Source organism: Pezoporus wallicus, unplaced genomic scaffold, assembly GCF_028554395.1.
Source record: "Pezoporus wallicus isolate ANWC-B61680 ecotype Strahan unplaced genomic scaffold, APGP_CSIRO_Pwel_v1 contig_5767, whole genome shotgun sequence".
Lineage (NCBI taxonomy): Eukaryota > Metazoa > Chordata > Aves > Psittaciformes > Psittacidae > Pezoporus > Pezoporus wallicus.
In genome coordinates this window covers 5,219,231-5,232,098 of record NW_026640599.1, presented here as the reverse complement: position 1 = coordinate 5,232,098, position 12,868 = coordinate 5,219,231, and the positions used below count along the sequence as shown (strand labels likewise).

The 12,868-nt window shown below is 40.1% G+C and overlaps 1 protein-coding gene across 2 annotated transcripts in view; it reads right to left on the bottom strand.

Annotated features, from left to right (window-relative positions):
- The window catches only part of EGFL6 (EGF like domain multiple 6), a 37,751-nt gene that overhangs the window by 812 nt on the left and 24,071 nt on the right, over positions 1-12,868 (bottom strand). Inside the window, exons 9-11 of one of the 2 annotated variants that reach the window (XM_057419657.1) lie at positions 5,902-5,982; positions 3,865-3,951; positions 2,234-2,499 (exon numbers count right to left, since the gene is read on the bottom strand). In XM_057419657.1, the coding sequence (XP_057275640.1) occupies positions 2,234-2,499; positions 3,865-3,951; positions 5,902-5,982 (434 nt within the window). The remainder of the gene's footprint in view (positions 1-2,233; positions 2,500-3,864; positions 3,952-5,901; positions 5,983-12,868) is intronic. The other variant, XM_057419658.1, reaches the window with a different exon arrangement.

Sequence of the window (12,868 nt, the reverse complement as noted above, 5' to 3'; positions counted from 1 at the left end):
ATCATATTTGAAAAATCATGGCAGTCAGGTGAAGTTCAAGATGACTGGAAAAAGGGAAATATAACCCCCATTTTCAAGAAGGGGAAAATGGATGACCTGAGGAATTACAGACCAGTCAGTCTCACCTCTGTGCCTGGCAAAATCTTGGAGCAGATTCTCCTGGAAGGCATGCTAAGGCACGTGAAAAACAACAAGGTGCTTGGTGACAGCCAGCATGGCTTCAGTAAGGGGAAATCCTGCCTGTCCAATTTGGTGGCCTTCTATGATGGGGCTACAGAACTGATGGACAGGGGTAGAGCAGTTGATGTCATCTACCTGGACTTGTGCAAAGCGTTCGACACTGTCCCACACGACATCCTTGCCTCTAAATTGGAGAAACATCAAACTGATGGATGGACCACTCAGTGGATAAAGAACTGGCTGGATGGCCGCACGCAAAGAGTTGTGGTCAATGTCTCAATGTCCAGCTGGAGACCAGTAACGAGTGGTGTCCTTCAGGGATTGGTGTTGGGACCGGTCTTGTTCAACATCTTTGTCTCTGACATGGACAGTGGGATTGAGTGAGCCCTCGGCAAATTTGCCAATAACATGAAGCTGTGTGGTTCAGTTGGTACGCTGGAGGGAAGGAATGCCATCCAGAGGGACCTTGGCACGCTTGTGAGGTGGGCTGATGCCAACCTCATGAAGTTTAACCGTGCCAAGTGCAAGGTCCTACAGCTGGGTCGGAGCAATCCCAGGCACAGCTACAGGTTGGGCAGAGAAGAGATTCAGAGCAGCCCTGCGGAGAAGGACTTGGGGGTGTTGGTCGATGAGAAAATGAACATGAGCTGGCTTCAGTGTGCGCTTGCAGCCCAGAAAGCCAACCGTATCCTGGGCTGCATCAAAAGGAGCGTGACCAGCAGGTCAAAGGAGGTGATCCTGCCCCTCTACTCTGCTCTTGTGAGACCTCACTTGGAGTATTGTGTGCAGTTCTGGTGTCCTCAACATAAAAAGGACATGGAACTGTTGGAACAAGTCCAGAGGAGGGCCATGAAGATGATCAGGGGACTGGAGCACCTCCCATATGAAGACAGGCTGAGGAAGTTGGGGCTGTTCAGCCTGGAGAAGAGAAGGTTGCATGGAGACCTCATAGCAGCCTTCCAGTACCTGAAGGGGGTCTACAGGGATGCTGGGGAGGGACTCTTCATTAGGGACTGTAGTGACAGGACAAGGGGTAACGGGTTAAAACTTAAACAGGGGAAGTTTAGATTGGATATAAGGAGGAAATTCTTTCCTGTAAGGGTGGTGAGGCACTGGAATGGGTTGCCCAGGGAGGTTGTGAATGCTCCATCCCTGGCAGTGTTCAAGGCCAGGTTGGACAGAGCCTTGGGTGACACGGTTTAGTGTGAGGTGTCTCTGCCCATGGCAGGGGGGTTGGAACTTTATGATCTTAAGGTCCTTTCCAACCCTAACTATTCTATGATTCTGATTCTATGTATACTATAGAGAAAGAATAGATTTATTTTTATGAATAGGATGCCTGGGCTTTTATTTTATAGTCTGATTCTCATTCATGTAAGGGCTTTTCTGCATCTTTCCAGCAGTGCAAAGAACCTTGGGAAGGGGTTGCATTTAGTTTATACTGACAGTATTCAATTATACAGTAAAAGCCTTTACACAGCACTGAACATGTTCAGTCACATAAATGAGAACCAGACCCTAGAATTTCAAGGAAAAAATTTGCTGAGGTACTGATTGAGGCAGTTCTCAGCCATACATTAGTGCACAATGTTCCCTGTTGGCTAGTTTGTCCTGATCCTAAGGCAGCTGGCCACACTTGTTTATATATGATGTCTCCTTTTGCTCTAATGGTCCACTTAGTGTGGTTTAAGAGCATCCTCTCCTATGAAAGAGATCATTTGCATTTTTCCAGGCATGTACATATGCCTCTGTTGCATGAGACATTAAGGACAGATTTTGATTGCATGTGTTAATGTATGATCTGATGCAGGTTTTCTACAAAATGACAGGATTATTGGCATTAGTGTTCTAATCAACTGGGGTAATTCAGTTCTGAAATTACAACCAGATAATAACCTTTTTCTCTTCTAAAATGTGTCTTTCCCATTTCAGATAAGCCTTTCAATTCCCAGTAATCGACGCCTATAAAACAGTTGGTGGAACACTTGAGGATTATGAAATTGAGCTGTTGTGTTGGTTGTGACAGTTGGCTTATAAATTGTGTTATACTTACACTATTGGTGGTTTCAGCCCCCTGAAATATCTCTACTTTTCCCGTTCTCCATTTTTCATCTTTTCCTTTGTTCTCCTCCCAGACAGGAGCAGGTTTCTTGTTTGCCAGAAACACTCGAAGTTTCCCCACTCTCTCACCAGCAAGCCGATAGCTGAAAATCAGGCAGTAGCTGCTCTTTGGTTTCAGGTTGGTGAGGAGAAGGTTTAGACGCCCCATATCCTTCTTGTGCCCCACAAAAGCTGGAACTGCCATGTAGTACCCATCGCCTTGTAACAAAAAAAAAAAAACCCGTAAATGCATCTTTAATGGTCTTGTGTACATTATTATTAAATTGAATACATATTTGCTAGGAAAATACATGGAAGCTGTGTTACTTGAATAATTTAAAATCGGACTGGAGAAAAGCAGCAGGAAGCTTACTTTGCAAGGAATAAAATTGCACTGCTGGAAGTCAGATCAATTTACAGGGGAGATGAGTTCATATTTCACTGGCAATTACAGTTATTATTCCTTGCACTATCTTTTAAGGGCAAAACCATTTCAGTTTTCCAAATGAAACAGTCTGAAACATGCTGCTGTGCCTCTGTGGTCAGACCCTTTTAGTACTTGAGCTAGATAACACTCTTTCCACTATCCTCTACAGTGATGACAAACTCATAAATGGATTTTTGTTCCACAAATCGTGGGGGCCCAATGGAATGACAGATACACACAAACAGATAAAGGGATAAAATATATAGGCCCATAAACAAAGTCATAACTAGCAGATGTAAGTTTGGAATGACAGGGTAAGGTCAGAATAAGGTCCCCTGGAAGTTACAGTACAGAGAAGGAACTTGGGGAGAAGGAAATATATGGAGAGGAAGGATTAGTGAAGAAAGACTGAGATGGAAAGACTGTGAAGGAAGAGGGAGACAATGTGTGTGTAGGAACTGGAACAAGTGGCCTGTAAGATCTGCAGGATCCACTGGTCCCTACTGCAGCAGCTTTTGCAACATTGCCTGTGTCACAGGGGAAGAGACATCCTTTCAAATAAGTTTCTTCAGCCACACATGTACACCTGCACAGCAGTCACACATTGTACTCCTGGAGCTCTTTCCCAGGTTTTAGCAGGCCTGCTGTCAGTATCAGGTCAGGTATCAGCTGTTATTGAATAGTTCCCTGCGTTTGGCTCATTCTGAGGAATGCTGTCACTAGTGTGTCTTGCAGATTTTGAGATTTCCAAGCAGTTATCACAGTGCTGTCTAAGCCATGTGAGTGACTACATTGCCATATCCATCTAAATGGCGGAGTGCATTTAAATGCCCTACCAGTCTTGGAGAGACACAATGCATAACTAAGAAGGTTTCCATTGCCTTGTACCTTACAATTCTGAACAGTTACATTGTAATAATTTTTGTCATCTTTAATTCATTTGTGTTGAAATATGTTGCTGATTACCAATTGTCACTGGATATTTCAAAGAAACAATTTCCACTCCCAGCATTCTCTGGTCCTTTTTTTCTTTTATAAAGATAACCCATTGATGGGAGAGCTAATTCTTGATTTTGCTTTCTCCTTCGTCCCCCCTTTATTTTGGCGGGGGTGAGCCATCAAATCTAAGCATAGCTAGAGGACAGATATTTAAATACCTTTATCTCTATCAGCAGGATTCCAGTCAAAGTCATCATCAGCATCTTGTTTCCAGTCACAGACTCCTCGACTGAAGCTACAATCAACTGAAAAAAAAAAACAAAATTGGCGATGGAGACTCAGAGATAAGAGGAGCACTGCATCGTAAGTGCTGATAGAAATAATTTGCTCTTTATTAGTCTGGTTATTAATGTATAGGTCATTCTAAAATCATATACAAGCTGAGATATTCACACTTCAGATAGTGTTGACCTAGATGAAATTGCAGAAAAGCAAAACATTAAAATTTATGTAGTAATTCTTTCTTTAACTTACATGAGTTAAAGAAAGACAAATCTGTTGTGTCTTTTTAGTGCCAATCTCACTTCTGCACATGAGTTTATATGCTGTAACTTCTGTATACTGAGTGCCTGCTGATTGCCAGGTATTGTGGGGGTTTTAGTTTTGAACTCAAGCGTCATAAATGGTTTGGGATCTGCCAACTTTAGAGTTCCCCTCTATTTGTTACACTGCTGTAGCTGTAATCAGCTGAGATGCTCAAGCTCCAGCTCTATCCATTGAAAGAGAGAAGCTGGCCTCCCATGAGAGTAATCCTTTGTGTCAGCACTCGATACTCATACAATGTGGACCTGGGAATAGCCTAAATCAGTTGACCTTTAGAGTACACTGAAAAAGGGTGTCACCCAGAGCATACTACAGCCTTCATGACTATGGAAGAAAAATCTTACACACACAAAGAAAGAAACACTGTGCAATGCAACCATGACAGATCAGATTAAGAATAATGCATCAGCCATCTGAATTTCCTCAAAAAGAAGCATACTTCTTGTTCTTTTAATGTGTTTTATCATGAGACACAGAAGTACAGTACATGACATTTAGAGAGTTTTAATGTGTAAATCCATTGTTCCTGAAACTACTACTTTCTGAACTGGAAAAAACCCAGAATCTTACCCTAATGTCAGCCAACACATCTATCTATTTTGCTTTGTTTTCTTTAAGATTTGAAAGCATTTGTCAGTATATGGGGGGTGAAAACCAACTTGCAGTAAAAATAATCTCAGCTACAGCCAATCCCAGCATTTCAGCCCCTGCCCACTTGTCTGGTTACTCCCCAAGAGGATGCTACTGCCCTGTAAATGCATCAGATCAATACTATCTCTCAGTACTCCCTTTTGGTTTCTTCCCTTTTTCCTGTGGCTTTCATAAACCAGTCTTTATAGTCAGCTTTACAATTCGGTGCATCACAGAGAAACTATTTCCCACCAGGAGAGAGAGGAGGAGTGCCCTTTAATCTGCTTTGACCAGAGCTACACTCAATCTGCTATAGTCCCCAACAGGAAGTGAAATTTTCTGTTTGAAAGCACGTGAAGCACTTTCCGAAGGTATAGCAGAAGCTTAAGTTCCGTACATAAACTGACAGATCCTGAACCTTGTATGCTCCCCTGACTGATTTTGCAACAATTTTTTTTAATATGAGAAAGAACAAGTCGTATCATCTTATGCTGATATTCACAGGACTCACTGATGAATTGGGAACTGTCATAAATTCATAGCCCAGCCATTTGAAATTCAGAGTAAATATTTCTTCAGTCTTGTTCAGGTGAAACTCCTGTTGACTTCTGACAGAGGACCAGGGGAAAAACCAAGAGAATATGCCTGAAGGACTTTGGCATATTGTTGTGTTCTATGCACATTCTCCTAACATGGTTTCATTTTATAGACTATAGAAATGATTTTATTTTTTTTTGTGACTATGAAATAAATTGCAAGTGAAATTCAGTTACAAGTCAAGTTTCAATGTGAGTGAACTTCCTGGATGGCTTATAAACATTTAAAATATGTTCTGAAAAGGACACAAAACCAGCTTCTCACATTGGAACTGGCAGAGTGCTTTGGCCATATAACATGTCTAACACACTCACCAAACCTTTTATGTCAAAGGCTTTTAACTTATTCTGGCTTGGCTAACATAGGTTGTCATGAAAACACACAATACACATGAAAATAAATACTGTAGAATAAGAATAATGTACCTTCTTGCTCTGGTCTTGACATTGGAGCTTTCTTCTGTGCAGGGAGAGGGCCAAAGGCAGTTGCTTCTTTCACCTTGGAAACTAGGGAAATCAATTTGTCAAGTGTTGAGTCATCATGAAAATAGAAAATGGAATTTTATTCCTTTCTACCAGTTGCCATGAATTATTTAAATAGCTCAATGTATGTGTTTTCCACTCCACCACCAAACTCACATTCCTAACCCCAGTTAAGATATGGAATTTTAAAACTTTGCTAAAAATGCTGTTTTCCGCAGCACTACAGCTTCTAAGACATAAGCAATGGAGCTACAAGATTCACAAGGTCATAAAACTTTGACATGACCTTTCTGAGGTGTGGTGATCTGCTTTCTTGCTATGAAACTTCAGCTAATGATCAAAGTATCTGTGAAGACAACCCAATGGTTTGACATCACTTTGCCCACAGCAGCCTCAAAAACTGTGAGAAGCTTTATAAAAGCCATAAACACTGGGGGATCAAAGGCCAGAGAACTGTATTCAGGTAAATGATAGCTAATGCTGCTGTAACAGAAGCCCCAGGAGTTGTTTTTCTGAAGCCGTACTCTCTGCTAGGGTACATGTTCCCCAGCAGACCTGATCAGCAATGCTGTCTGCTGAGAAAGAAAGGTGCAGTGACCTTCTCACCATCCTTGCAACAGCTGGCAAGCACAGCCTGATGTTTTGATAACCAGTCCTGGTGGAAACCCCTGAGTAAGTTCTTTTGCAAAAATCATTTGACATGCCTTGTGCCAAACTGGAAGAGTTAGTATAGCAGCACAGTCATAGAATCATAGGCTCATAGAATGGTTACAGTTGGAAAGGACCTTAAGATCATCTACTTCCACCTCCCTGCCATGCACAGGGACACATTCCCCTAAACCAGGTTGTTCAAGGCACTCTCTGACCTGGCCTTGAATACTTCCAAGGGATGGGTCAGCCACAGTTTCTCTGATCAGCCTGTTCCACTGCCTCACCACTCTCACAGTAAAGAGTTTCTTCCTTATGTCTAACCTTAATCTTCCCTGCTTAAGTTTGAATCCATTACCCCTTGTCCTGTCACTAGGACAATGAATGTTAGGTTTATTCTTTGAGATACTAGCCTAAAGTAGGTAGTTACTCAAGAAGTACAATTTTTCAGCAGCAGCCTCAGAGACTAAGGCAAAACCTCTCCTGTCTGAAGAGCTACAAAGAAGTTTGCAAACTCTTACTTACTCTAAGTAATACTCTAAAATACCCTAAATGATTTTAAGGTTCTGTGATTAGACTTCTTTTGTACTATTTTAGGTGATTAATAGAAAAGTGCATTCACTAAAAAAGAAAAATAATTAGTCTCAAGTTCTTTGTGCAGAGCTTGTGTAAGTGACTAATCACACAAGAGATAAGGGGAAGATCAGCTTTCACTGCTTTTACTTGCAGAGGATTCGATGATATATAGGTACACACCTACAAAAACAGGAGCCTAAATGTACCATTTTAGAAAATGAGTGAGGATTACTGCTTACAGAAAGTATTAGTGGAAATGGAAAGCCTGACAGACTGAAGTTTACTTTTCAGCCACACCACATGGGCAGCAACGTTAAGAAAACCTCAGACTTCCTCAACAGTGCCAGATGATAGAAGATATGGAAATTACTATTCCCTACTCAGCATTGTATCATACAAACTATTAGAAAGTCATAAATGCCAAATATTTTGAAAGTCATTACTTTCACATGCATGCACATTTCTTCAGAGTGGAGTTTGTTCCCATGAGTTCCACTGAGCTTGGACTTTCTATTGACATACATTACAGTTGTAACCACATACTCAATTTTAAGAATACACTTACAACTCAATCCAGAGACTCCTAGCACCGTAAAGACTTAATCTTTATTCTCCTTTAAAACTCACAAAAAATTTCTCCATGTTGCACCAGAGAAAACACACACTAAAGAAGAGGCCCTGAAGGCACTTCCAGAGGTGCTGAATTGAGCAAAGAAGGGAGACTAATGCAGTCTTACAAGCTTTCTGATGAATTGCCAGGAGCGTGTCCTTTCTTGTTGCTCTTGCAGCCTTCCTCTCACCCAGATCATTGCTTAAAACACCTGGATAATATTCTTACTTAAGGCAAGGATTAATATCTCTTTCTCCAAATTAATACATGTCTACGTACACACATTGAGGAACAGGCATATAGAGATTAGGCATATAGAGATTATTAAATTTACTGTCACGCCATAGCATTAGCCTCATACTTAAAGAGGCCCAGGCTGTGAAAATCCTTGCCAAAATGAAGACAGCTATTAAAATATGATCAGTTCAGGAAAGAGTAGAGCGATTTAGCTAAAGAGAACAGCTGTCAGAATGATTTATTTACTGAGTTATTGAATTACACTTGAATTCACTTGAAGGATATACATGCAGGTGTAGCTGTGTGCTGCAGATGCTTCATGTGAAGAACTGTCATGCACAGAAAAAGAACCAAATCTTGTATCCAAATCTATTTTTGTTTTCCAAGTCAGGCATTATACTCACATTCTCCACTTACTAGAAGATACCAGCTCATGTTATAAGAAATTGAAGCTTCAGGTTGCAGAAAGATTTCCAATAAACCTTCTTTGAATGTGCCTACATTTTACATCAGACCATCACTGGACATAACTAAGATCTGAAGTTTACCCCTCCTAAGTAGTAAGCAGAAGTTGGGATTACTCTTTTCAGCTCTTCTGCTTGCAGAAAGGGAGGCCTTGTCTCATGTTCTCTAAGGACAGACTGACCAAGAAAAGCTCACATATGTCCATTTTAGGCACAGCCCAGTCTACCCTTCTTTTTGTACTGCTGGTGCCCACCCACCTAATTGTCTGCAGCACTTAGCTACTATATAATCTCTACATATAAAATCCTTCATATCATGGTGCCACACATTCTTAACTGCTAAGGTCAGCATGTTGCTCTTATGAGGTAAGATGGTTTGATATTAAATAAACAGGAATTAGTGGCAGAGAGAACTAATGCCCAGGTCTTCAGAGGTACCTATGTAACTAGCTACCAACAATTTCCATAGGATTTGTGTCTATGGATGTCTGTGGTGATCTGAGCATACGTAACTTGGGGATGTTCTGGTCCTGAGAGCAGCCACCTTGTTGCTGACACAGGTTCTTGCAATAGGAAGAAATTCAGAGTTACTGTCTGCAAGATATATCTGAGCATTACCCTTGTTCTGAGGAGGAGGAATTTCTTTAAACCATGTTAGATGTAGTTTGTCAGCTGGAAGGTGTCCCTGCCTGTGGCAGGGGAGTTGGAACTAGAGGATCTTTAAAGTCCCTTACAACCCAAACCCTTCTGTGATCCTATGAACTGTATTATGTATCAGGATCTGCAGCAAGGAAAGAGACTTTATGCAAAAATAGAGCAGTCCCAGCCAGTTCTATCAGGCTAAAAGTACTTCCCTAAAAAATAACAGGACTCACACAAACCCACTCTAAAACAACTGAGAATGCCTGCAATCATGGAAATGCTTCTTAGCAATAATCTCAGGAAATGAGAAAGTAGTGATGAAAAAAAGCACTGTGATATTGTTCTAGTATAAGTAAGTGTGCCTAAATAGAGTGCCATGAAGGAGGTTTAGAAACAAATTTATACATAAAACTAGAATTCCACTTTAAAAACACCAGGCTTACCAGGAAGTGCCGTGGATAATGAAATAGATGAGATTTGAGAGCTATCTGAGCATCATAGAATAGTTAGGGTTGGAAAGGACCTTAAGATCATCTAGTTCCAAACCCTTTGCCATGGGCAGGGGCACCTCACACTAAACCATGTCACCCAAGGCTCTGTCCAACCTGGCCTTGAACACTGCCAGGGATGGAGCATTCACAACTTCCCTGGGCAACCCATTCCAGTGCCTCACCACCCTCACAGTAAACTTCCTTCTTATATCCAAACTTCCCATTTAAGTTTGAACCCATTACCCCTTGTTCTATCACTACAAGCACTATCTTCTAGCTATCTCTCTGTGTGAGGACTTTTAGACATCAAAGAAAGGTAAGAGACTGCCACTAAAAGATATAGCAAAGAGCTAGTGAGTTTCAAGCATATCCTTTGGTAGAGTGCACAGCAGTGCACTATTAGTGTGTGTATAATTAGCATTAGTGTACTAATACTGAGTGTAGCCCTCACTAGATGATCAGATGGACTGGCACATCAGTTCCACAGGAGTGGAGGCAGACACCAATTCACTCTGCCTGTCAAACAGGTCTGTTAGCACTGCTCTACCAACTCTGGCTATATCACTTCTTGTTTGGAGCTGTCTTGCACTGGGCTTGCTTGGGGCACAACTGGAATTAGCTCAGGTCTGCCTGAAAAGTACCATGTAGATAGACCCTCAAGTCAGTCTAGAAGTCAATTAAGGGCCAATGAGATCATGAAAGCAATAGGAAGCTTCAGGAGCATATCTGGAAAAGCACTCCAGAAGCTCACTAGAATAGGTCTGTGGAGCGCTGTTTTATGGGCACCCTTCAGAACAGTACAAAAGCACTGGTAAGCGACTGGTAAGTGACTGTAGTGCTAAAGGAACTTACTGAAAACGCTGATAGATTTTCCTTACCGAAAATACTAACATATTTTCCATTATGTGCACTTGGTTTCACCTCTTTGCTTTGGAACTGCTGTATATAAAATTACTTGTAGTGCATATGGAAATGACATTTTTGTCTGAAAAAAATATGGCTTCATTTGCAGCTGGAAGTAATTTGCCATTTGTCTGAATTAATGCATGTGTTATCCTTAAAGCTTTAATCCTTTTTTTTTTTTTTCCCTCTGTTAGTGGGACTTTATTTTTTATAAATCATCTGTGGCATCACATTTAGCTCTTTCTGACGCAGCTATACTGGAAGAATGGATATATAGCAGAATATGTAATATATATATATCTCAGAATATACATAATGGCTAGATAAGCACCCATGCATTTAAGTGTACTAATTGTGGGCAACTCTTATTTCTTGTTATGGCTATTTGATTTTTCTCTCCCTTGGAAGAAGTCTATGCCTGGTTTTGCCTAGATAGTCTAGTTAGTCAAAACAAAATAAAACACAAAATTTGGGAAAAGTAACTCACTGTTTGTAATTCTAACACGTGGAATTCTAAGGTGCTGGAAACTGCAGCATGTGGGAACTCTCACAAAAATGGCACTTGCTGTCTTTCTAACATTGCTTTCTTGTGTTCAAAGTCCATAAATAAAAAAAACCTAGCTCAAACCAAAACAAAACCCAGAAAACCAGAATAGGTATTGTAAAAATATCAAGCAGAATATAAGAGGTAGTAAGACGAAGACTAGGTTCCTATATGTACAGTATATCGCTATACTGACCTCAAAGAAATATGCCACATCTCTGCTATCACATTCTCCTCTGAAAGAATTACATTTGCCAGATGTCTGGCATCTTTTGAGCCTTTTATCTACAGCTGTGGACTGAGCTCTGAGCATTATTCACTCACACAGAGATCTGTTTATCAGAAAAGAGCAAGATTAAGAGCAAACATCCTGATTAACTGAGAGACTGCTCTTTTTCAGAACGAAGAGCCTAGAACCCATAAGGGTAACAGTTCACTTTTAGTATTGCCAAATAAACCAGAAAACCAAAACCTCTTCATAATTTTGGCGCTATCAAAGGAAGGGGCTTTGTAATTAACCTAGCTGGCTACATGATACTACAGAGTGTTTTAAGAATGATATGAGTTTCACAAACTGATAAAGTACAGAATATGGAATTTACTTGCAGTTGCCAATATCGGTCTGGATTATGAATGGTACATGAAAAGCACTGGAATGTTAGAAAAATGACAGAATTGAGGTCGTGCACATTAAGTTCACCTCCAGTTTGAGTATAGCATCTGTACAGTCATTGTTTCTATAACCAAGTGCCTTGGTCCAACTATTCTAGAATTCAGAAAGAATATTTCTCACACAGTGAGGATTTTTCCAGTACTTTGGTTTACTCTCATTTTCTATACATCTGCAATTTTTGCAATCAATAGGACAGAACTAAACTGCACCTTTCACAGCAGGACAGGTCCTGACTTCACACTGAACAAGGTAAGGATCCCATAGAAAATAGTCATTCAAAGTCATTAAAAGACTGTATTATAAGGTATAAAAATATAAGAAGAAAAATTTAAGTTTTCACAGATCGCCTTAATTTTGACATTTCTTAAATGTTGGAGCTTCACTTTTCTATCTTTAACTGTTGTGGTTTTTTACCCCCTCCCCCATGTGAATAGTAGTTTTCATAAAGGTTCTGTATTTTGATAGTTGGCCTATTTTAATAATTTACATCTCCATATAATAATTACTTTTTTTCCCCAACAGTATTTTTCTGTGGAAACTCTCTCCATTGTGTAGCAAAACTGCTACGATAAATTAATACATACATTTAAAAATAATAAGTAAGATCTCTAAGAACTGTGACCTATCAATTTTTCCTAATTAGCTACTCTTCCGGAAAGACAAACAATACCAATATTAATAATACAAAAGGCAGACTCTATATGAGTACTTGAGGGGATTATATTGAGGAACTTAATGTGGTAGTAAAGGACTCATTGATAGATTGACATCCGCAGAGGAGGAAAAAAAATTACATGTAAATTTACAAGCTGTAAATTTGAGCTTATCATGCCTTCCAAAGGATTATTCAATATCATTAAAAATTCAAGAGTTTTTAAAACCAAACATTTAAGCAATTAAGTGCTTAAATCATGACTGAACTTTTATAATAACAAGGCTCAAGTATAGCATGTGGAAATTTAAAAGGAAAGAAAACACATTTAATATATGCAGCCTATCCTGAAATTAAAATGCAAATGCACAATGACTGAAGTCTTATACATAGCTGATGCAGGTCTATGCACACTAGATACCACTATTTTCTGAACTGCTTTGAAATGCTCAGTTAAAAGTACAGAATGA